This window comes from Abramis brama (assembly GCF_963993115.1).
Source record: "Abramis brama genome assembly, chromosome: 8".
Taxonomy (NCBI): Eukaryota; Metazoa; Chordata; class Actinopteri; order Cypriniformes; family Leuciscidae; genus Abramis; species Abramis brama.
The window spans coordinates 6454296-6475150 of NC_139970.1; the positions used below are offsets into that span (position 1 = coordinate 6454296).

Below are 20855 nucleotides of genomic sequence, written 5' to 3' on the forward strand. Positions count from 1 at the left end.
CTCTCTCTCTCTCTCTCTCTCTCTCTCTCTCTCTCTATATCTTACACACACACACACACACACACACACACACACACAATGTTGTGTTTTCATGTTTTATGAGGGCTCTGCATAGACGTAATGGTTTTTATACTGTACAAACTGTTTATTATCTCCCCTAAACCTACCCATCACACACACACACACACACACTCACACACACACTAACCCGACCCCTAAACCTACCGATCACACAAAACTGTCTGCATTTTTACATTAAAAAAACATCACTTAGTATGATTTATAAGCTGTTTTCCTCACATGGGACAAAAAATAAAAAATGTCCCCACAAAGTCAAAAATATCTCTGTGACATTTGGTAACCTATATATACCCGTAACCTATATCAGGTACACACACGCACACATACATTATATATATATATATATATATATATATATATGAAGAGTTCAGATGCAAAATCCTCTAAGTGCCATCTGAAATTTTCTTCTAGAATGATCATTTTTATCAAGCTTGTATATTTAAGTTCAGTAATTTCACTTAAATGACAATTAATAGGTTATTTTCATTGCCATTTAAGTGAATTTACTGAACTTAAATATACGAGCTTGATAAAAATGATCATTCTAGAAGAAAATTTCATACGGCACTTAGAGGATTTTGCATCTGAACTCTTCATATACCATTGAACTCATTCTTTACATATGAGCTGATTAAAAATAATGATTTGTGTATTACAGTGAAAATGAGTCAGTGAAAGTCACTATTTATATATAAACTATCAATACTGTATATTAACAATGCAGAGACTACAATATATAAACAATGCATTTTCTATAGTTTTATTCTCAACATACACAATAAGTATGATCTCATTATACTGTAATCACTGAATTACAGCGTGACTCGCACACACTCCCAGACACACACTTACAGGAAACTAAACCACTGAGATCTTGACATCTTACAACAAAACTGCTCACGCACGGACCGCTCGAAAATGATGATAAACTTCACATTAATTCTCCTCCTCAATTTAATCTTCATCTTCTCTTCTGGTAAGTTGTTGATCAATTATATATAAGTGTATAATTAAAAAATATCTATGTATCTATCTATATATATATATATCTGTAATGCCACTTGTCTGATTATAGACAAAATGTTCTTCTTAGTGAATTATTTTTTCAACAAATAAGAAATCAATTGAGTGGTTTTTGATAGTTTTTAAACAAATTATATTACTTACAATCACATTTCATAAAATTCCATTTGGTTTCATATGAATAATTAATTCACCCATTCATGTGTTTCCCATGTAAGACCCATTTATTTGAGTAAAAGTGTTTTAAGATATCAGTCTTTTCTCTTGTGAATGTGTCAAATCAAGTCATGAAAGGTCATGTGTGCTTGATACGCAACACAACAGAATATTCTCAAACTGTTTGCACCACTTTATTTTTTTAGGTAAATTTGTATCCTCCTCATGTATCTACAAAGCAGTGGGTGAAAGAGTTGTGATTCCACTGGATATTGGAGAATTGCAAGAGGAAAACGACCTGGTTTGGACATATAATGACAGGAGGGTATATTCAAAAAGGCGCTCAAATGTTAAGACACGCGATTTCGATGTCGACCGCTATGGATCCTTGATACTGGAGAACTTACAGAAAAACCAATCTGGGAAGTATGAAGGTGAAGTCCACAATAAACGTGGGACACTCATAAAGAAAACCACACACCAGCTCTGTGTACAAGGTACAAACTAGCTTGTGTTCTGCTGTGATTTAAGGCATTGAATGCATGTGTTATTCCTCTCCCCTCTTTTTGCCCGTTCAAAGCAAGACCAAGTGTGTGTCAGCATTGAGCCTTGCTGTTGTTGTGTGTGTGTTTCAGAGCCAGTGCCTGAACCTACAGTCATGTTCGAGTGTGTAGAAAACGGAGTCAATCTGAGTTGTAGTCCACTGAACAGCAGTGAGGTTTCTGTGTCCTGGACGAAGAACGGAGAGAAGTCCGACACGACGCGTGCCGTTTTACTCGTCAGCTCGTCTGAGCTCACACCTGGAGATACGTTCTCATGCACACTCAGAAACATGATCAGCAATACATCAGCAAAAGACGTTCAGCCAAAGTGCTCTGACACAGGTTATATAGCAGAACAAATCATCTCATGTTTATTCTCATGTAGGACAACATTGGGTTAATTATATATTTTATAACCCCTTTAAAGGTCTCTATGAAACAAACGCCAATGAAGACAAGAAAAGCAAAAAAGAAGAGAACAACAACAACAGCAAAAATAAAAAAGATGGTAATTGTCTATTTTTGTCACAAAGTTCCTCATGATCATGTTTTCTGCCATTGAGGGATTTCTGTTATGAAGCTCCTTTTATCAGCCTTGATTGTTTCTTAAGTTAAATTATGAACACGTATTACATCAAATTATATCATTATTGTTAAAATGTTCTTTTGCACAAATTTGATTCTAATTGGTCAATCACAAAATTCTGTGAATAAATAATTTTTGTATAATGATGCTAAACTGTATAATTGAATGTTGTAAAAGAAAATTGACTTCACATGTCGCTAGTTTTATGTGTCTCAAATCACTCTATAGTCTCATTCTCACATATTAAATCAATATCAAATTATAAATGGTGGTGATGAAAATGTTTTCTTTGTATTTGATCCTTCATTAGATGTGTCGGAGAAGAAGTTGCTATTTGGCTTGGATTTCTGGTGGATGCTGGTGATCCTGACCGGAGGAGCAAGTTTCCTCCTGGTTCTGTTCATCATCTGCCTCGTGTGTGTCTGTCGCTGCTGCAGACGAAACAAGAGGAAGGCCAAGGGTAAGAGTTGTCATGTTTTCAGTTTGTTTTCTGTTCAGTTCATGTGTGAGTTTCTTTGTTCATCCTCTTGTCTGTTAATAAGGTCAGTTCTCCATTCTCTCCCCATTTGTCACTATATGGTTACTAACTATTGATTTGAGTTCAGGTGTGTCTTGTCTATTATCTTGTTTGCCCATTCATTTAAGGGTACGTTTACATGACAACGATATGCTTGAAACGGAGACGTTTTTCCTTTGAGTTTTCCGTGTAGAGACGACACCATTGTCAAAGCGATCCCCATTCACACGGATCCGCGAAAATGACTAAAAGCGCTCTATTCTGCTGCCAGGCCATTAGATGGCGATAACAATATAGTCTAAACAAGATAGACTGAACACGTAATATGCATGTATATGACATCATCGTCTTTTTTTGTTGTTGTTGTTTACACAGACACCATTTTCAAAACTTGCACTTTGAAACCCGTTTTCAAAGGTTTGTGTCTTCAGGCGCCCAAAACGCCATTGTCGTGTAAACGAATGGCCAAAACCATAAAAAGTTTCACTTTTTTAGTTGAAAACGGTGTCTTGTAATGCTATGTTTCTGTCAGTCTCTTGTCTAGCATTATTTCAGTTCTCTGTGATATGTGGTTGTACGTTTTCTTGTTCAAGTATTGGATTACAGTGTCCTATAGTATCTCCTTCATCGTGCGCTTGATTACAGCCACCATATCCATGACACATCTGTCACATACTGTGTTTGTCTTCACTCTTAGAACAGACGAACAGCTGAAAACAGCCATTTGTAGCTCTGGTTGAGGTAATAATGGGGTGTGTTTCACAACCACGCAAACAAGTATAGATGAAGCAGGGAAAACTAATATAAAATATCTGAATATTCTGAAAATTCTCAAACCGACCGGTCGTTTCATGTTCTGCTGTCTCTGCTGTTCCACAGAGGAGGCTGAGTTTCGACTCGCCTCTCTAATGCCGGGTACACAGTACGACTACACCGATCAGCCTGATGTTCAGTACATGCAGAAAACTGACTCTCAGAGACCGTCCAAAAGCCTGCGTCCTCTTCCCCCCCTGCCCAGCTCTCGAGGTCCTCCTGCTCTTCAACCCCAGTGAGAACAACCTGGCCTTCCAGAGACTCTGAGACCAACAACACCAAAGCTGAATGGAAAATACACCAGTCAAAACACACATCTACTCATTCTTCATTATTACAACTTTAAACAATTCAGAGTAACTGTAAAGTCATCGAAACAATGAAGTAGCACAAATGGAAGCCTAAAAAAAGCTTATTTGTCAAGACGTGATGTTTCTTTGTGTGTGTGTGTGTGTGTGTGATTTTAGTTTAGTCTCTCAGTTTGTTTGGGTATGTTTGAGTTAATATAACTTTGTTTTATATGTCAACTTTTATTCTGAACAAACAGCATTTCTAGCTTCATAAATACTCTGTAAGTATACTGTATGTATCTCACTGAATCTAGGTCATTTCCGTCGATTATATGAGGATCTATGTGAAGTTATGTGATTGGGCTCAGCGAGACCACCTTCGTACATGCAAGCACAACAGACTTTTTGCACTTTTCCTGTTTTAACTGATGTCACTGAATTGTGGTTGAGTTCAGAAACAGCGTAACACAGATCTCTCACATGCATTCAGTTCAGTAGACTCAAAACACCTTTAAAATGTACTGCACACTTACTGTTAAATGGCTTCAAGCAACAAATTACAAGTTAGCAAAGTTACGTAAAAGGTAGATTTTTTATCCATGAAACAGAAATGGATCCACTTTATGAAAATTGTGCCCTTAAGTCTTTTATCTCATCATTTAAATAACAAGTTAAAGTTTAACGTTGAACCAAGGCATAAGTTACATTGAGGTTTTTCACATGTGGTAAGTGTAAATGTGATTCTGACACTTGGTTTGAATGTGTGAAGATGTGGGTATGTGCTTTTCATCTGTCTGCCTTCTTGATCTCCCGTTAAAATGTATTTGAATTTTCCATTGTGCCTCCACATGACTTCTGAAACATCAAATGAATAAACACATTATTGCGTAAGTCTTGCATCCAACTGAACAATGAGTGGGATGTGGTTTTTCAAGCAGTCAGAAGGTTAACCTGGTTATATGTGAGAGGTAAATGAGACATGCTGGTATCACATTTCCACATCTTTTCTAAATGAATAAAATCAACCTCATGAATATGCACATTTCTAAGTGTTTTTGCACGTTTCTTTATTCTTTAAAACGTTATTGTTTTCTAATCTATGTAGCTAATAGTATAGCTAATAAGAATAACTTGCTTAATAATAACGACTTGCATGCGTTTCAAACGATCTAAACAGTGAAAATATTGCTTGATGCAACGGCGCATTGGCCTGTTTTCATCTGGGTTTCCTCGCTCTTGATGTCTGAAGTGAAACTCTCTCACACTAGTACGCAGTGTTCAGAAACACAAACATCAGTTATGTGTTTTCATTTCTGGACACAAACTAATAAAGAGTGAACTAATTAACCAGGCAAATTAAGTGATAAACAGTTCTGCACTCTGCTCTAGAGATCACAGTATGCCGGTTAAGATGTTCTTGTTGCAGTTTGTGGAAGGTTTCTGTGTTCCTGTTTGACAAAGAGATAATGTAAAGAGATGACAGAAGATAAGCTGTCAAGAATGGCCTGTATTTTCAACAGAAAGTAGAACAATGAGCACCCTAGAAATCTAAATCATATAGATGACAGTTTGTGAGCAATCTAGAGGAGTTGGCAAGTAAGTTTGGCATCGGGACAAAAAAAAATGTTGCCACTAGATGGCGGGCTAGAACATAGTCAAAGGATAACTTAAGAAATGAATTGATGAAAATGCAACGAGAATTGCCTTTGTCAGACTGTTACAGTGTGATTTGTAACTGGTAGTGAGCTGTTACTCTGTGTTAAATCCTGTAGTAGGACAGTCATTAACAACAAGCCACATTTGTGTGGCGGTGTCCGGGTTTCACACTGGATAAATTAATAAAGCAGTCGTGACATGTAACCTGGCAAGTATCTTCATTCACCAACTTGCAACACAGACCGCCTTGCTAAAACACACATATGTGGGAGATGCGAAATGGATAAAAATAACTTATAAAATAAAAGAGGACATGATTTAGCCCATTAATGGCATGTTTGAGTCATGCTCTTAACAAACTATGTTTTATTTCCTCTTTCCATATTGTGAATAATAAATGTGTATCATTTTAATTTGCTTGTTAAACAATGGAGCCTAACTTATTGTAATAATTATTTGACGTAGACTAATTTTACACACAGAATTATTCCTTGGCATTCTCATCAAACTGCATTTTTTTTTTTTTTTTCGTGCTGGAGGTACGCTAATCGAGTGCAGAGTGATGTTAACATGTAAGCTAGCTGGTGAGAGAAAATGGCACTATCAAAGAGTCTAAAGAGGAAAGTTGACAGTGAAAAGGGCAGACAAAGAAGAATGGAAAGACAACTATGCATTCATCCTACCTAGTTTTGTGAATGCAAAGTCTTATCTGCAACGAAGCGATCCACAGACTCTTTTGAATGTCTTTCAGAACTTTTCTAAATCCTGATGTCCCAGCCGGGTTTGTCACTTATTGGGGTCACCTGGAAACATTTCCGTTGTGGTCTGTGCTATTTGCAGTGCGTTTCTGTATTTGGTTGTGAGTATTTGGAGCACACATGTGTTGTGAAACTGATGAAGATGTTTAGTAATTTACGGGTGTTTTTCTATTTACATATGTTTTCTTCAGTTGCAGCGCGATGAGCTCTCTCGGCCACCGTACTTTTAAAATTAAAAGCTCTCAATTGATCTCAAAATTTAAACATTGCTGCAAAAACTTTCTCGTACTTTTATTTTGAAGGCAAAATCACTAAAGACAAAGTTTTTGTGAGTAACTGTTGTTATCATGACAGATCTATTTCAGTCAGAACCAGCCGCTATCAAATTAATCTGGCTGCGTGTGCGGGCCAGATATTATTGCTGGCGGGCCAGTTTTGGCCCGTGGGCCGCCTGTTGCCAACCCCTGATCTAGAGGAAAGAAAGAAAGAAAGAAAGAAAGAAAGAAAGAAAGAAAGAAAGAAAGAAAGAAAGAAAGAAAGAAATCATGCTACAGAGGTTCAATTTACACATGGTATCAGGGGCCCCATTTTCGTCTCCTTCGTCACCATTGGTTCTGCCCGGCTCCAAATCTCATTATCGCCATTGGTTCTGCCTGGCTCCAATTCTCCTTCGTCACCATTGGTCTTCCCGGCTCCAATTCTCCTTCGTCACCATTGGTTCTGCCCGGCTCCAATTCTCCTTCGTCACTATTGGTCTTCCCGGCTCCAATTCTCCTTCGTCACCATTGGTTCTGCCCGGCTCCAATTCTCCTTCGTCACTATTGGTTTTGCCCGGCTCCAATTCTCCTTCGTCACCATTGGTTCTGCCCGGCTCCAATTCTCCTTCGTCACCATTGGTTTTGCCCGGCTCCAATTCTCCTTCGTCACCATTGGTTCTGCCAAGCTCCAAATCTCCTTCATCACCATTGGTTCAAACACTTCAGAATCTCGCCGGAAGTAGTAGGTCATCTGGGTACTATTTGCCTACTCTTTTATGAATACTGTGAATTCGGGCATACTTCTATTGTCTTTTCGCCTCGATTAGCTGGTTCAGATGTGTTTAATTAGGGTTGGAGCTAAATTTAGCTGGACAGTGGCCCTCCAGGAGCAGATTTGTAATTCCCTGTAATTGGAAAGAGTGTATCCTAAACCCAAGGGCGAAGACCCATTGGAAGTCTCCTTGCCTAGGCCCCTGGTTCCCCAAGGCGAATAGGAGAGCGGGGTTGGTCCCTCCTTCACCCTAGAACTCTCCTCAAGTCGCCATATAGCCCAAGCCCAGAGTGTATGCGCATTGTGGACCTGCCTATAGGCACATATTACTAATGCGCTCTTTAAATAACAAAAAAATACTGCGGCATTGACTTCAGACCAGGTTTCAGTTGGTCAATGGCGCAGTATATTTCAGATGCTTCAAAATAGCAACGCGCCACAATGCGCCTGAACACACCTGGTTTTCAGACCAGCAGCCCATGGGCGCACAAATGCATTTCACAACGTGGCGCAGGACGTAAAAATGAAAACTGCGTCGGGATGAAACTAGCAAAAATCACTTGCGTCGCCTGGCTCTGCATTGCGCCGGGTGTATGATATGTTAGGGCCTATAGAATGAGAGAAACTCTGAATATATGGATTGAAACTTGAATATATGGAATGAAAGTCTGAATAGTTCGAATGAAAGTCTGAATATATGAAATGAAAGTCTGAATTTATGGAATGAGACTCTGAATATATGGAATGAAACTAGCAGCAATCTTAAGTAATGATGAGCTACAGCAATGCATGTACGGGGCAAAATACAGATAACCATATTCAGTACAGTTCTATTAATGAAAAAAAATTCATTGACTATTTTATCGTGGAAGACTGAATGCCGTGAACCTCACAGGCCTGGAAGTTCCTGTTTATCAGGCATACATAAATACAGAAAGAAACATGCCTTCCACCTCACAGGGAGCACGCACAGAAGCCCCTATATACTAGTGATGCAGTATGTGCACTCCAAATGTGCATACCATGCACTTGTATATCCGCTTCTACCTCGAGTGCTATTTCATCCAACATCTCCCTAAGAGATTAATAAATTACTTTGATGATGCATAATGTTTTCAGCAACATTTTGATGAACATGTTCAAGTTCAAGTTCTTTATTCAGTCATGATGTTATTACAGACACAATAATAATCACATCAACAACAAAATAATAACATTCAATGTTGAATAGGAGCATGAGGAAGACATAGTCTTATAATTTCGTGCCCCTTTTTTCAATAATCTGAGCTGGCACAGAACAGATGGCTCGCTGTTTTTTTTTCTTTTCGTTTTTCCCTATGTCGAGGTACAATATTACTTCACATCTAAATAATTGACAGTTTCAAATTTGTCAAACATTGGTTCTTATGCTTTACTGCCTTCGAATTGAATTGAATTGAACAATCGTGTTACATGATTTTTGAACAATGTCCAAAGAGTTCCATAAACTGATCCCAATTACAAGAAACCCCTTTTGTTTTTGTGAGGTGCGTGAATATGGTACACAAAAATGGCCTTTTCTTCTGTTGTCACTGTCTGTGATTAGCATGAATTTGTTTTGGATATGTATTGGCACCAAATTATTTTTCACTCTCCACATAATTTGTAGTATTTTGAATTTGACCAACTCTTTAAATTTCAAGGTCTACAATTTTATAAACAGTTTGTTTGCGTGGTCTCGTAAACCTTTGCAAGTCACAATTCTTGTCGCTTTCTTCTGAAGTAAAAACAGCCTTTCTGTATAACTGGTGCATGCATTACCCCACACTTCGGTACAGTATGTTAAATATGGAACAATTAAGGTTACGTATAGAAGCTGTAATGAAGCTTCATCCAATGTGTGTTTAACGTTATAAAGAATACCAATATTTTTACTAACTTTACCTTTGATATGCTCAATATGAGGCTTCCAGCTAAGTTGCTGTCTGGATAACCCCCAAAAATTTGATTTCTGAAACACATTCAATATTCACATCCTCAATAACTAATTTTGTACATTCATGTTTTCCCTTATTTCCAAAAACCATATAATTTGTCTTATCCCAATTTAAAAACAATTTGTTACAATCAAACCATTTCTTTAATTCTGTCATTTCCCTTTCAATAATGGCCATTAATTCATTTAAATCTGTCCCAGTCTTGAACACAGTTGTGTCATCAGCAAACAACAAAAAATTCATGTCTTTGGAAGCCTCAAATATATAATTAATAAATAATATAAAAAGTTTAGTGCCAATTACAGAACCCTGGGGAATTCCGCATGCATACAACAGTTTTAGTCTGAGTTATGGTTTTTAAATCGAACATATTGGCTTTTATTACTTAAGTAGCTTTCAAGCCATTTATATGTCTGACCCCTTAATCCGTAGTGTTGTAATTTTGTCAACAATAGGTTATGGTTGACAGTATCAAATACTTTCTGTAAGTTCAGGAATATACTTACAAGATACTGTTTTTTGTCCATTGCAGCAAGAATTTCTTCAGTTAAATGAATTAGTGCAACGGCGGTTGATCTATTGGATCGGAATCCGTATTGAAAATAGATCTAATTTATGAGTAAACCATTTTTCTATTATTTTAGAAAACTGTGAAAGTATTGAAACAGGTCGATAATTAAAAAAAAAAATAGGTATTATCTTCGCAGTCTTCATCTTTTGAGGGAAAACACATGAACTAAAAGAAAGATTGAAAATGTAAGTTAGAGGTTGAAGTATGCAATCTACAGTTTTTTTTACAATGCTCATATCTATTCCATCACCATCACAAGAAGTTTTAGTTTTGCACTTTCTCACAATGTCTAAGATTTCAGTTCCGGTGCAATCATTGAGAAACATTGACTGTAAGATTCTACTACCTCCTGTCGCACTCTTACACCATGCTACATGATTGGATTTTCAAGTCTTTTTGCAATATTAGGAAAGGAATTAAACTCATTTGCAATATCTGTTCCATTATTAATAACCTTTCCTTTGTGCTCAAAATACTCAGGTACATTTTTACTCTGAGAATTTGGCTTCATAACCTTATTTAAAATTTTCCAAGTTTCTTTAATATTAGTCTTGTATTCATATCATTTGTTTTTTATAATAGTCTTTTTTGGCCTGTCGCATTATAGTTATTAACTTATTCTTATATCTTTTGTATTTAATTTCATGATTACTAGACTTGTATTTAATAAAATCTCGATATAGTTTGTTTTTCTTTTTACAGGCCTTCTGTAACCCGCTGGTTATCCATGTTTATTTATCGAACTTATTCACTTTACCCATTTTTAAGGGACAATTTTTATTATAAAGGGTTACAAATATATTCAGAAAGCTATTGCTCTGAAATTGCTCTGAAAACACATGTTTACACATAAGCATTAAGAATGTTGCAATAATGCAATAAATATGATCATCAAGATGATACTGCAAAATATGATCCTCAACCATTTTTAAAGTCATGGATTTCAGAAGGCTATTGCTCCAAAAACATATATAAATAGCTACACATTATTCATTAAGCACTACTTCATATTATAAAAACAGTAATTGAACGGCATGCCATAAAAAAAAATAAAAAAAAAAATAAAATAAAATAAAATATATATATATATATATATATATATATATATATATATATATATATATATATATATATATATATATACACACACACACACACACACACCTGATAATCATATAGTCACGTTTTTAGTTTGTCTTTCGATCTGTTTCTCGGTTCTGTTCATGTTTGAGTTTCTTTGTTGTTCTAATCTGTTTATTAGCTCAGTAATCCTCGTTTCCCTCCTGTTTGTCTCCATAGCCACTGATTTGATTAGGTTAGGCTCCTCAGCTTCCTTAGTTCCTTGTTAATTAGCTTCTTAGTTCGTGTATATAGCTCAGTTTGAGTTAGTTCTTTGTCTGGTATAGTCTTTATGTGGTAGAGTGTGTTCATGCTCATTTTGATTCTCCTGTTCTCTCCTGCATTTTTATTAAAGACTTTGTATCAGCACTTCCTTGTGTGCTGTGACTAGAACACACATCAGAATCATGACACATATATTGCAAATAGCTTAGTTTTAGTTAGCTACTTTTTATTAGTAACTTGTAATACAGCTTACTATTTTTGCTATAGGGTCGATTTACTGTAGTTTGACTATTTAAATTATGAGCAGCTGGACAGAATCTCCCACATCCTTCATGCTCTGAACGTACAGATTATCACCACTAGAGGGAGCTTTTGATCAATCTATGTTGGATGTTGGACTTTTAATATTTAAACATATTTTTTTGGTAAAAAAAAATCATAATCCTTATACACTTAACCCTTGCAGCAGCCAAGGGAAGTTACTCATTTTAAAACTAGGAACATCTGCCAACCACTGAAGGACAAATTCAAGAGCCACTCAATAGTAAACCATTCATTTGTCTCATATTTACAATTACCACCGAGCTACTTTCAAATTTCACAAGCTTTTGGCTGTCTGGTAGCTGGTGCTAACCCATCTGTGCCTAGCTGTGACATTAGGTGCTTTAGCTTATTTCACCATAGTATCTTTGCTCGTTGATGCCCGGAACATGTCTGTTATTTTGGAGCATTTTGCTGCCTCCTCCTCCATAATTTTTTTCCTTTTAAGTCTGACCTTCTCAGCGCCACCTTTCCCTTTTCTTTTTTGTCTTTCCATCATTTAGACTCACTCACTGTTAACGTTAGACTTCCAAAATGTGACGAGGAAAAAAAGAGGTGTTCGATGGCTTTACGACGTCATAGGCCGAAAGGCTATGCCATTTGGGGAGGGGCCGCTCACTGATCCCCCTGTATTTTTGAAAATCCTAGACATGGTTGGACCTGCACTTCTTTAGTGCTTTCTGATTAGCCTGTGTCTCTATTGAAATAAGAGGCTGCTGCGGCCCGCCGTACGGGTTGAGCAGAGGCTGCACAGTTTGACCAGCGGGCAGCGGCCGCACACCCGGCCGCCGGATGGTGTTGCTAAGAACTTGCAATGTATAACTATTATCAGACTGGCCCTTGCGGCCTCGAAACACCACCGGCCCACCGGGAAAAGTCCAGAATCTCCCGTTTGCCACTCCGCTACTCATAGTTTTTGTAGAAAACTGCAAAATGAACCATGGCTTTACCATAATTTTCAGTAGAACCATAGTAACTATAAAATGAACCATGGTTTTACTACAGTATCTATAGATTAACTATGGATTCAGTTATTTCTTACTCTTAAAAACTATGGGCTGTCAATAGAATAATCATAATTAATCTCATGATTTCTGTCAATTAAACAATAATCGAATCACATTTGGAAAATGAAAAAAAAAAAAGTCAGTTATTACAACAAATAACATAAAACTCAGCTTTGATCACAGGAATAAATTGCATTGTAAATTATAGAAAAAAAAAAGTTATTTTAAAATGTTGCGATATTTCACTGCATTACTTTTTTACTGTATTTCTTATCAAATAAATGCAGCATGGGTAAGCAGAAGAGACTTTCAAAAACAAAAAACAAAAAAAAAAGTTATATATTGTGACCGGGGACCTCAGTTTGTTTACAGTGATGACAGTTTATCTACAATCTTAGAAAAAAAGTTTAATTGGGGTTCTATATATATAACCCTAAGATTCTTTACCCAACTACAAAGTTCTTTAGGCTATACTGCTTTATTTATGTATTACATTATTCTGCTACATTTTTCAATATGAGTTTTACATTGTTCGGTTGCATTTTAAAACTTTTTTTTTTTTTTTTTTTTTTGCATTGAGAATGTTGCATTTAATATTTTTGCATTATTATTATTATTTTAGGAATTACTCAGTACAAATTATAACAAACATAATGGCACATTTTAATCCTATGGTCTATTTTTCTTACTTAGCCTTGTTTGCATCTGAGGATAAGTCTGCCCATGAAAAATAACATGTTTACCTGCTACCCAGGTTGCCAGCAGAATCGGGCCAATTGCGGCTGAGTGTTGGCTCACTCGGCTGTGGCAGCGGCTCACCAGAAGTGAACCAGCTCTGGCCCAGTAATAAATAATTTCTTTCTGTCCTAATTAAGAAATAATTTTCTGTATATTCTTCTTTCTCTTTTCTGCATTTCACCTCTGCTGTAGCTTCTTTCCTTTTAATAAACCTGGCATTGTCTAATAATATTGTTGGCTCTGTGACAAATTGTTTATGTTCCTAGATCCTTCCATGCTGATGCCCTGCACCGCAGCAGAGTTAGAGCGGATCAGGTCTGCCATCTCAAAGGCGCTATGAACCCTAATGACTAGTAAGTAAAACTTCCAACATACACTAATGTCAAACAGACACAAATGGTGTTGGTGGACAATTCCAGCGTTATGGACGTGGCATTTGCAGTCAAAACTATTTTTATGTTGATATGAAAAATTGGGTACTTTTAGCAATACAGCAGGTGAGTTATGAATATGATGTATATTACGATGTTATGATGACAGGTGGGTCCTTAAGTAGTCTTGAAATGTCTTAAATAATGTTTTCCTAATAAAAGGCCTTAAAAAGTATTAAATTGTCTTAAAGTCCAACTGAAATCAAAATTGACCCTATTTACTTTGTTAGCGCATATTACTAGTCTTATGGTGAACAATTAATCCGTGCAAGTTAAAACACAGAAAAAAATTGTTTGCCGTCGTAATCTTTAATCAAAGTCTGAAAAGTTACTTTCGGTCTGGAGTGGCGTCCCTTCTCTGATGATGTAGGTTTGAGGACTTGGGTTGGGAAACGCTTAACCACTCCCCTCAAACCGTTAGTCTGTAATGAGCGAGAGATGGAGAGGAGGAGCGCTAGAGTAAAACCCTGCCCTCTGTTCAATATTCCGTTTCACTGGGAAATACGTCACAACACTGGAGAAAAGTCGTTTGCAACTTCCGGTTCACGCGGACTTTAAATTCAGATTCGATGGGTCTTAAATATTTTTGTAGTTTAGGTTGCTGTTTGTAATAAGACGGTAGATAGCAAAGGGATGGCCTAGTACTCTATACTGTATATGAACCATAGCAACATTAGCTTACCTAGTCATTGCTGGTGTTGACAGGAATTTTGCTGACAAGCTTTCTAAATGCTGGAGATTACACTGTTGACAGAAGTTGCCTGAGTTCATGATGGGGAGGAGTTCATCCAGTTGGTGGAGGACTGGATGGCAGTGCGTTTTTGGAACCGGACCAAGAATTTTTTTTCTTCTTTTCCTCTCTCGTCTCTATCGCTCCTCATGCTTTCGTCTCCTTTCCTCTCGCCTTGTCGGTCCGCTGTGACTGGCCCCCTCGAGGGTGTGGGGGAGGGGGGTAGAGTGCAGTCTCGTGGGAGCCCCCCCAGCCTGCTAGGGGCGATGGGGGTATGTGGCCAGCAGGGCAGGGCCAAGAGCTGTGAGAGAATGGAGGAGATACGGGAGTATAAAAGGAGGAGCGACGACAGTGAAGGATAAGAGAGGACCAGGCCTGAACTTTACATTGTGTTTTGTTTATGTGTGTGTGACAGTCGTCCATGAGGGGCTGCCGTTTTTACGTTTGTTTTGTGTTTATTTTTGGATTTAAGTGTTTTAACGTTTGCCGGTTCCCGCCTCTTTCTTCCCTTAACAACAATACTATTTCACCCGTACATTTTTTTCTCTGGTGCTGGAATGTCTCGCAGTGTTGGTAATTATATATATTTTTTTAAATAACTAACACCACTTCATTTTGGGTTAAAATGCAGGTACTGGAATGTCTTGCAGTGTTGATCCAGTCAGATGACAAAATCAATTATTTTTTTCTTAGAAGCAGATGATCAAATAATAAATTAGAAATATTAATATTTAATTAATAATCAATAAAGAATATAAATATATAATAAATATAACATGAACAGTTAAAAATCACTTCTAGTAAAATCACTTTGAGTATTTCTAAATAAAAATGTCAGTAATGTCAGTCTAAATACTCTGAGTACAATATTCTTGCCTATAGGAAAAGTAAAGTTGTCAAGAGCACGCTCTTTCTGTAAGATAGAGTGCAAGGAGCCAAAAGGTCTGAGTCCAAGGTATAGACTGACTTGTGGCGAAATCTATCTCACAGGTGATGACACACAGCTGATGACACACAGCTCTTCCTCTCATTTCATCCAGATGATCCCACAGTAGCTGCACGGATCTCAAGCTGTCTGGCGGACATCTCGGCATGGATGAAGGAACATCACCTGCAGCTCAAAAGACTGAGCTTCTCGTCCTCCCTGCCAATCCATCTCTACAGCACGACTTCACTATCCAGCTAGATTCATCATCAATCACCCCATCAAGGTCGGTCAGAAATCTTGGAGTGATATTGGATGACCAGCTGACCTTCACAGACCACATTTCAAAGACAGCTCGATCATGCAGGTTTGCACTGCACAACATCAGGAAGATCAGGCCTTTCCTAACTGAGCATGCAACACAACTTCTCATCCAGGCCCTGGTCATCTCTAGGCTTGATTACTGCAATGCTCTTCTGGCCGGACTTCCATCATGTGCTAAACCCCTACAGATGATCCAGAATGCTGCAGCTCGTCTCATCTTCAACGAGCCCAAAAGGGCCCACGTCACTCCTCTGTTCATCTCACTGCACTGGCTACCTCTCGCTGCTCGCATCAAGTTCAAGGCATTGACGCTTGCTTACAGATCTATCACAGGCTCAGCTCCCTCCTACTTTCACTCACTCCTACGAGTCTACATCCCTACCAGAAGCCTACGATCGGTCAACGAGCGACGTCTTGTGGTTCCATCACAGAGAGCCACAAAATCACTTTCCAGAACATTCTCATTCACAGTTCCATGCTGGTGGAACGCTCTCCCCACCCTCATCCGGAATGCAGAATCCCTGACAACATTCAAAAGACAACTGAAAACCCATCTCTTCCGTGAGCACCTCATAAAAAAATAATAAATAAAAAAACATATCCTACCTTTTCTTTTCCTTTATGTCCTCGCTTATGCTACTCTGAACAATGATTGAACTTCGTATTTTGAGCACTTCTTGCGTTTTTTTTTTGCCTCTTCACGATGACTCGCTTAATTTTGTCACGTGTCTGTTCTGTCTTGTGCTGCACATGGGTGTTTGTTGTTTTGTGCCATGTGCTCTCCTGTCTATTGTCTAGCCCCTCCCATCTTGTTATCTGATTATTGGTTAATTTGTCCCACCTGTTTGTCTCGTTACCCTCCTTGTTGTTCCCCTATTTAGCCTCCTTGTGTTTGTAGTCTTGTGCTGGTTCGTTGTCCGAGTTACCTGTCTTTGATGTTCCTGTCTATTGATTATCTGAGTTCTGAGTTTTCTGTATTTTTGTTCGTGTTTGTTAATTAAATCTCCTCTGCACTTGAATCCTCGTCTCTCGCTCACTCGCCCCGTGACAAATTTAGTCCTAATTTGTAAGTCGCTTTGGACAAAAGCGTCTGCTAAAAGTAAATGTAAATCTATCTTCCTTTTGTGAAGTTAACTTAAAGGAACAAGGCCAAGTTCCTCTTTTCATTGTTTGCGGAGGAAAGCAGCCTCGCCAGAGGCAGAAAAAAAAAAAAAAAAAACATACATATCTGCCACATTCTGATGGTTTCACTCCTTTGAATGAAAGTACAGACTCATATCGTTCCAGACCTAGGTGTGAATTTGTTCATCTTAATGTTGGCAATTAACCAAATAAATCAATTGACACTGAACCACGGTTTAGATTTGCTTTATTTTTTTCTAAATTAATTAAATCAACTGTTTTTTTTTTCTTTGTTAAGATCTTCAATGCTTTGAACTGAATAGTTCAACAATTAACAGGTGATAATTTTGTATCACTCAACCTCCATCACAGGTAACACTACTCAAATTCCCCACACGAGGTCACTATAATTATATTTTACTAAACTATAATTTAGTTAAATTAAATAACTATATTTATAACTAAATGTATAAACTCAAAATGAAGTTCACAAAAAAATCTTCACAGAAAATTCAGTAAAAACTTAAAAGTGTCAATTTCTCAGATTTCCAATTATTACGAATGTTAGGGCACACTTTCGGGGGGAAACAATACACTTTACAAGCAAACACAACCACGGCAGTGGCACCCAAACTCTTTTAGAGACTTTGTGATGCCTGTCACGTGCATCAATCAAACATCTTCGATCATCTTGAACTTTGACACATGACTGGATTCTCTCTCATGCACTGCTTTAGCCATCTTTCCCTGTATCACACTGTTAACACGTCATCGTCAGGGCTGAGATGGGTATGGGATTATTTTTGTGCCTTTAATATTGAACGTAACTTGTCAAGAAACGAATGAAAATATAAATGGACACTGAATAAAATGTCTTTGAAACCGGAAAAAAATAAATAGCAGGCAAATTTTTGGACTGTTTTTAATACACTGCATGTTTTGCTAAATGTTTTCTCCTCTTTCTTTCGCTGATCTGTACTTACAAATGCGCTTCCAGAGTTTTCATTTACGCTTCTGAAGTTTTTGTTTACGCTCCCTGAGTTTTCGTTCACCATTCTGACACATTTCTCTCATGGGGGTGGGACGAACCGCGGTGTGTTCTCATTGGCTACTGAGTTTTTGATTGACAGATTCTTGACCTAGAAGTGAAGAGGTCAGTGTTGTGTTTACATGTGTGGATGTGAGCATCTGTAAGCGGCTTCCTATTTCATTTTAGTGATATAAAGTTAGAAGATTTGTTTTTTTATTTTATCTGTATTTATCTTCTACTACTACTTTGTCAGCATAAGCTTTTAGGAGTAGTATTTGTCTGCACAAGAGAAAATTAATGTCTAGAGGTATAGTTGTAGTACATTAAAACACTGTATTATAATGAATAATGTCCAATGCTTTCGGAGAATATTTGTTTGTTCCTGATAATGTTAAATGTTATGTTTCTGCTTTGTAGGCTTTGATTAGATTGTGATGTAACAATTTAAAGAGAATACTAGTGTCATATCAGTGGCGGTTCTAGACCAAAGTAGCTGGGGGGGCCAGGCAGGGGCCACTTGTGCTTTTAGGGGGCACACCTTTAACATTCATCTTAACCTATTTTCAGTATTATTTCAAGTCATTTTTCACCATTTCATGCATTCCTGCAATCTAATAAAAAAGCTAATAAAACAATTTCAACTCAAATGAATGTTTCATAATGTTTCATTTATTTGACAAGTAATTTTATATTGTAGTGTGATATAATGATCAATAATGATAACACATTTTTAGCATCTAAGCACATCTAGGCACTTTTTTTTTACATCTGTAAACTATGACACATATCCTTATATAACACAAACCAAACATACCCACAAATCAACTTAGGCAGTCATCTGAAAATGTGTTTATGATCATCTGTAACATCATCATGTATTCATAAAAGCTGTATTCTGCGGTTATTGTGGTTCCTTAAAAACACATCAACAAATTCTTCAAGATTCAAATTATTTGCACGCTTGGATTAAATAGTTTACTTGGTTAGTGAGAGTTGCCGTAGTAGATCTCAGATGCGTCTTGACCAGTTTTAGAGTGGAGGAGCTCCTTTCACAAGAAGCTACTAATTGGAATTGCAACACAGATTTTGCAAAGTTTAAAGAGCTCAAAAACAAACAAACAAAAAATTCCTATAAAGTTCCATAAATGATGCCAGCTCCACTGTACTTGAGGGTCTCTGCATACCTTGTTTTATTTTCCTGAATCCTTCTGAACTGATGTATTTCACTCCGCAAATCCTCAATATTTGAGCTTTACATTCTACCCAAAGAAAAGAGGACATCCTCTTTGAGAAAGAGATCACTTTTGGGATGTAGAGCTTGAATGCCGTTCATAATGTTATAGTTCTGGGTAGAGAACCATCTCAGAATACATTTGGTCTATTGGTAAAAAAAAAAAGAAGAACAGAAATCACCTTTACTTGCATCTGTCCTTCTCCCACCAGTTGTAGAGAGAATACAATGTCCACTAAATTGTGAACTTAGCTGTGTCTGCCTTTTTTCATTTGGTTGTACTGAAATATTGCACTTTCCAGCTATATCTATCATCTCAGTCCAAAGGCCATCAAAAAATGACTAATTTCTGTACTCAAGCAAGGTCTGAGTCAAGGCTTGAACTAAATCAACAGCCTTTGAAAGATCAAGTGATGCTGACTGCAACATATCTGAAAGCAGTCTTGCTTCTCCAAAGATTTTACATAGTGTAACAAGATGCACAATGAATTAAGTCTAACTGTGCAAGCAGACCTTGCGCTTCAACAGGCCTGTCACCATTGTGTTCCTCAACTCCTGCAGAAATCTCTTAATGGCAGGCAATCTATCTAAGGTATTACGCAATGAAATGTAACGACATGCCCACCGAGTATCGCTTAGTCTCTGAAGTTCTCTAGGAGCACCTTCAAACATTTCTCTTTGTACAGCAAGTCATTTTTTATGCACATGTGACCCAGACATGAACACATCTGTTAGCCTCAGGGATTGCTTTGTGTTGACTAGGACCAAATGTAGACAGTGTGCACTACAGTGAATGTAAAAAGCATGCTTTGCCACATCTTTAATTTGTGCCTGTACACCTGCATGCTTGCCACTCATAACATATTCACCATCATAGGCTTGGCCTACTAAATTTTCTCTGTATTCTAGAGAAACCATGGCTTTCTAACGTGGATAATCTTTTCAGTAAGCCCAGCTGCGTCTACCCGATCAGCCGATTCAAAATGGAGAAAACTCTCATGGATGGCTCCACTATAATAGTACCTGAGTACCAAGGATATCTGCTTCTTTATTTAAATGTCTTGTTTCATCAGCCATAATACTGAAGACTTCTGTTATTTTTGTTCTAACCATGTCTGTCAAACAACTGAGAACCTCATTCTGAATTGTTTTGCTGGTGTACTTGGCATTATGGATAGAATGCAAACTTTTTTTCACAGTTTTGTCATGTTTGGCAGTTGTTTCCAAGATTGCTATGAAGTTACCCCTGTTGTCTGACTCTGCCGACTCATTGTGTCCTCTTTGAGCACCATTACGAATATTAATGAATTACGCAATTTAACGAAAATTTTCGTTACCTGTATCTTTTTTTTTTTGGTGTAGCTCGCCTCTGATGAACATGTGAAGCTCCTTCTCAACTAAAGTGCGCGGTCTCGCTTTGAGTAATTTCCTCTTGACATAGAAGTTACGGCACAACAATTATTTTCCCTTTACTGCCTTCCACAGGACAAATTGCGCATTGCACCCAAAGTTGTTTGGTGTGATTATACGATTCCAAAATTAGGGGGGCCAGAGGGGGGGCCAGGCTTGTTGACACGAGGGCACTGGCGCCCCCTTTTATTATCTGTTGTTTTATTTCAGAAGACATTGATTCATCCACTGGGGTTGTATGAAT

The 20855-nt window shown here is 37.6% G+C and overlaps 1 protein-coding gene across 1 annotated transcript; it reads left to right on the forward strand.

Moving 5' to 3' along the window:
* Window positions 1-931: 931 nt before the first annotated feature.
* LOC311088741 (uncharacterized protein) lies at window positions 932-5055 on the forward strand. Its single transcript, XM_084123023.1, has 6 exons — window positions 932-1057; window positions 1467-1757; window positions 1896-2144; window positions 2230-2310; window positions 2699-2848; window positions 3785-5055. Exons 1-6 carry the CDS (start codon window positions 1000-1002, stop codon window positions 3955-3957), a joined length of 1002 nt encoding a protein of 333 aa, XP_083979149.1. The 5' UTR covers window positions 932-999; the 3' UTR covers window positions 3958-5055.
* Window positions 5056-20855: the final 15800 nt, after the last annotated feature.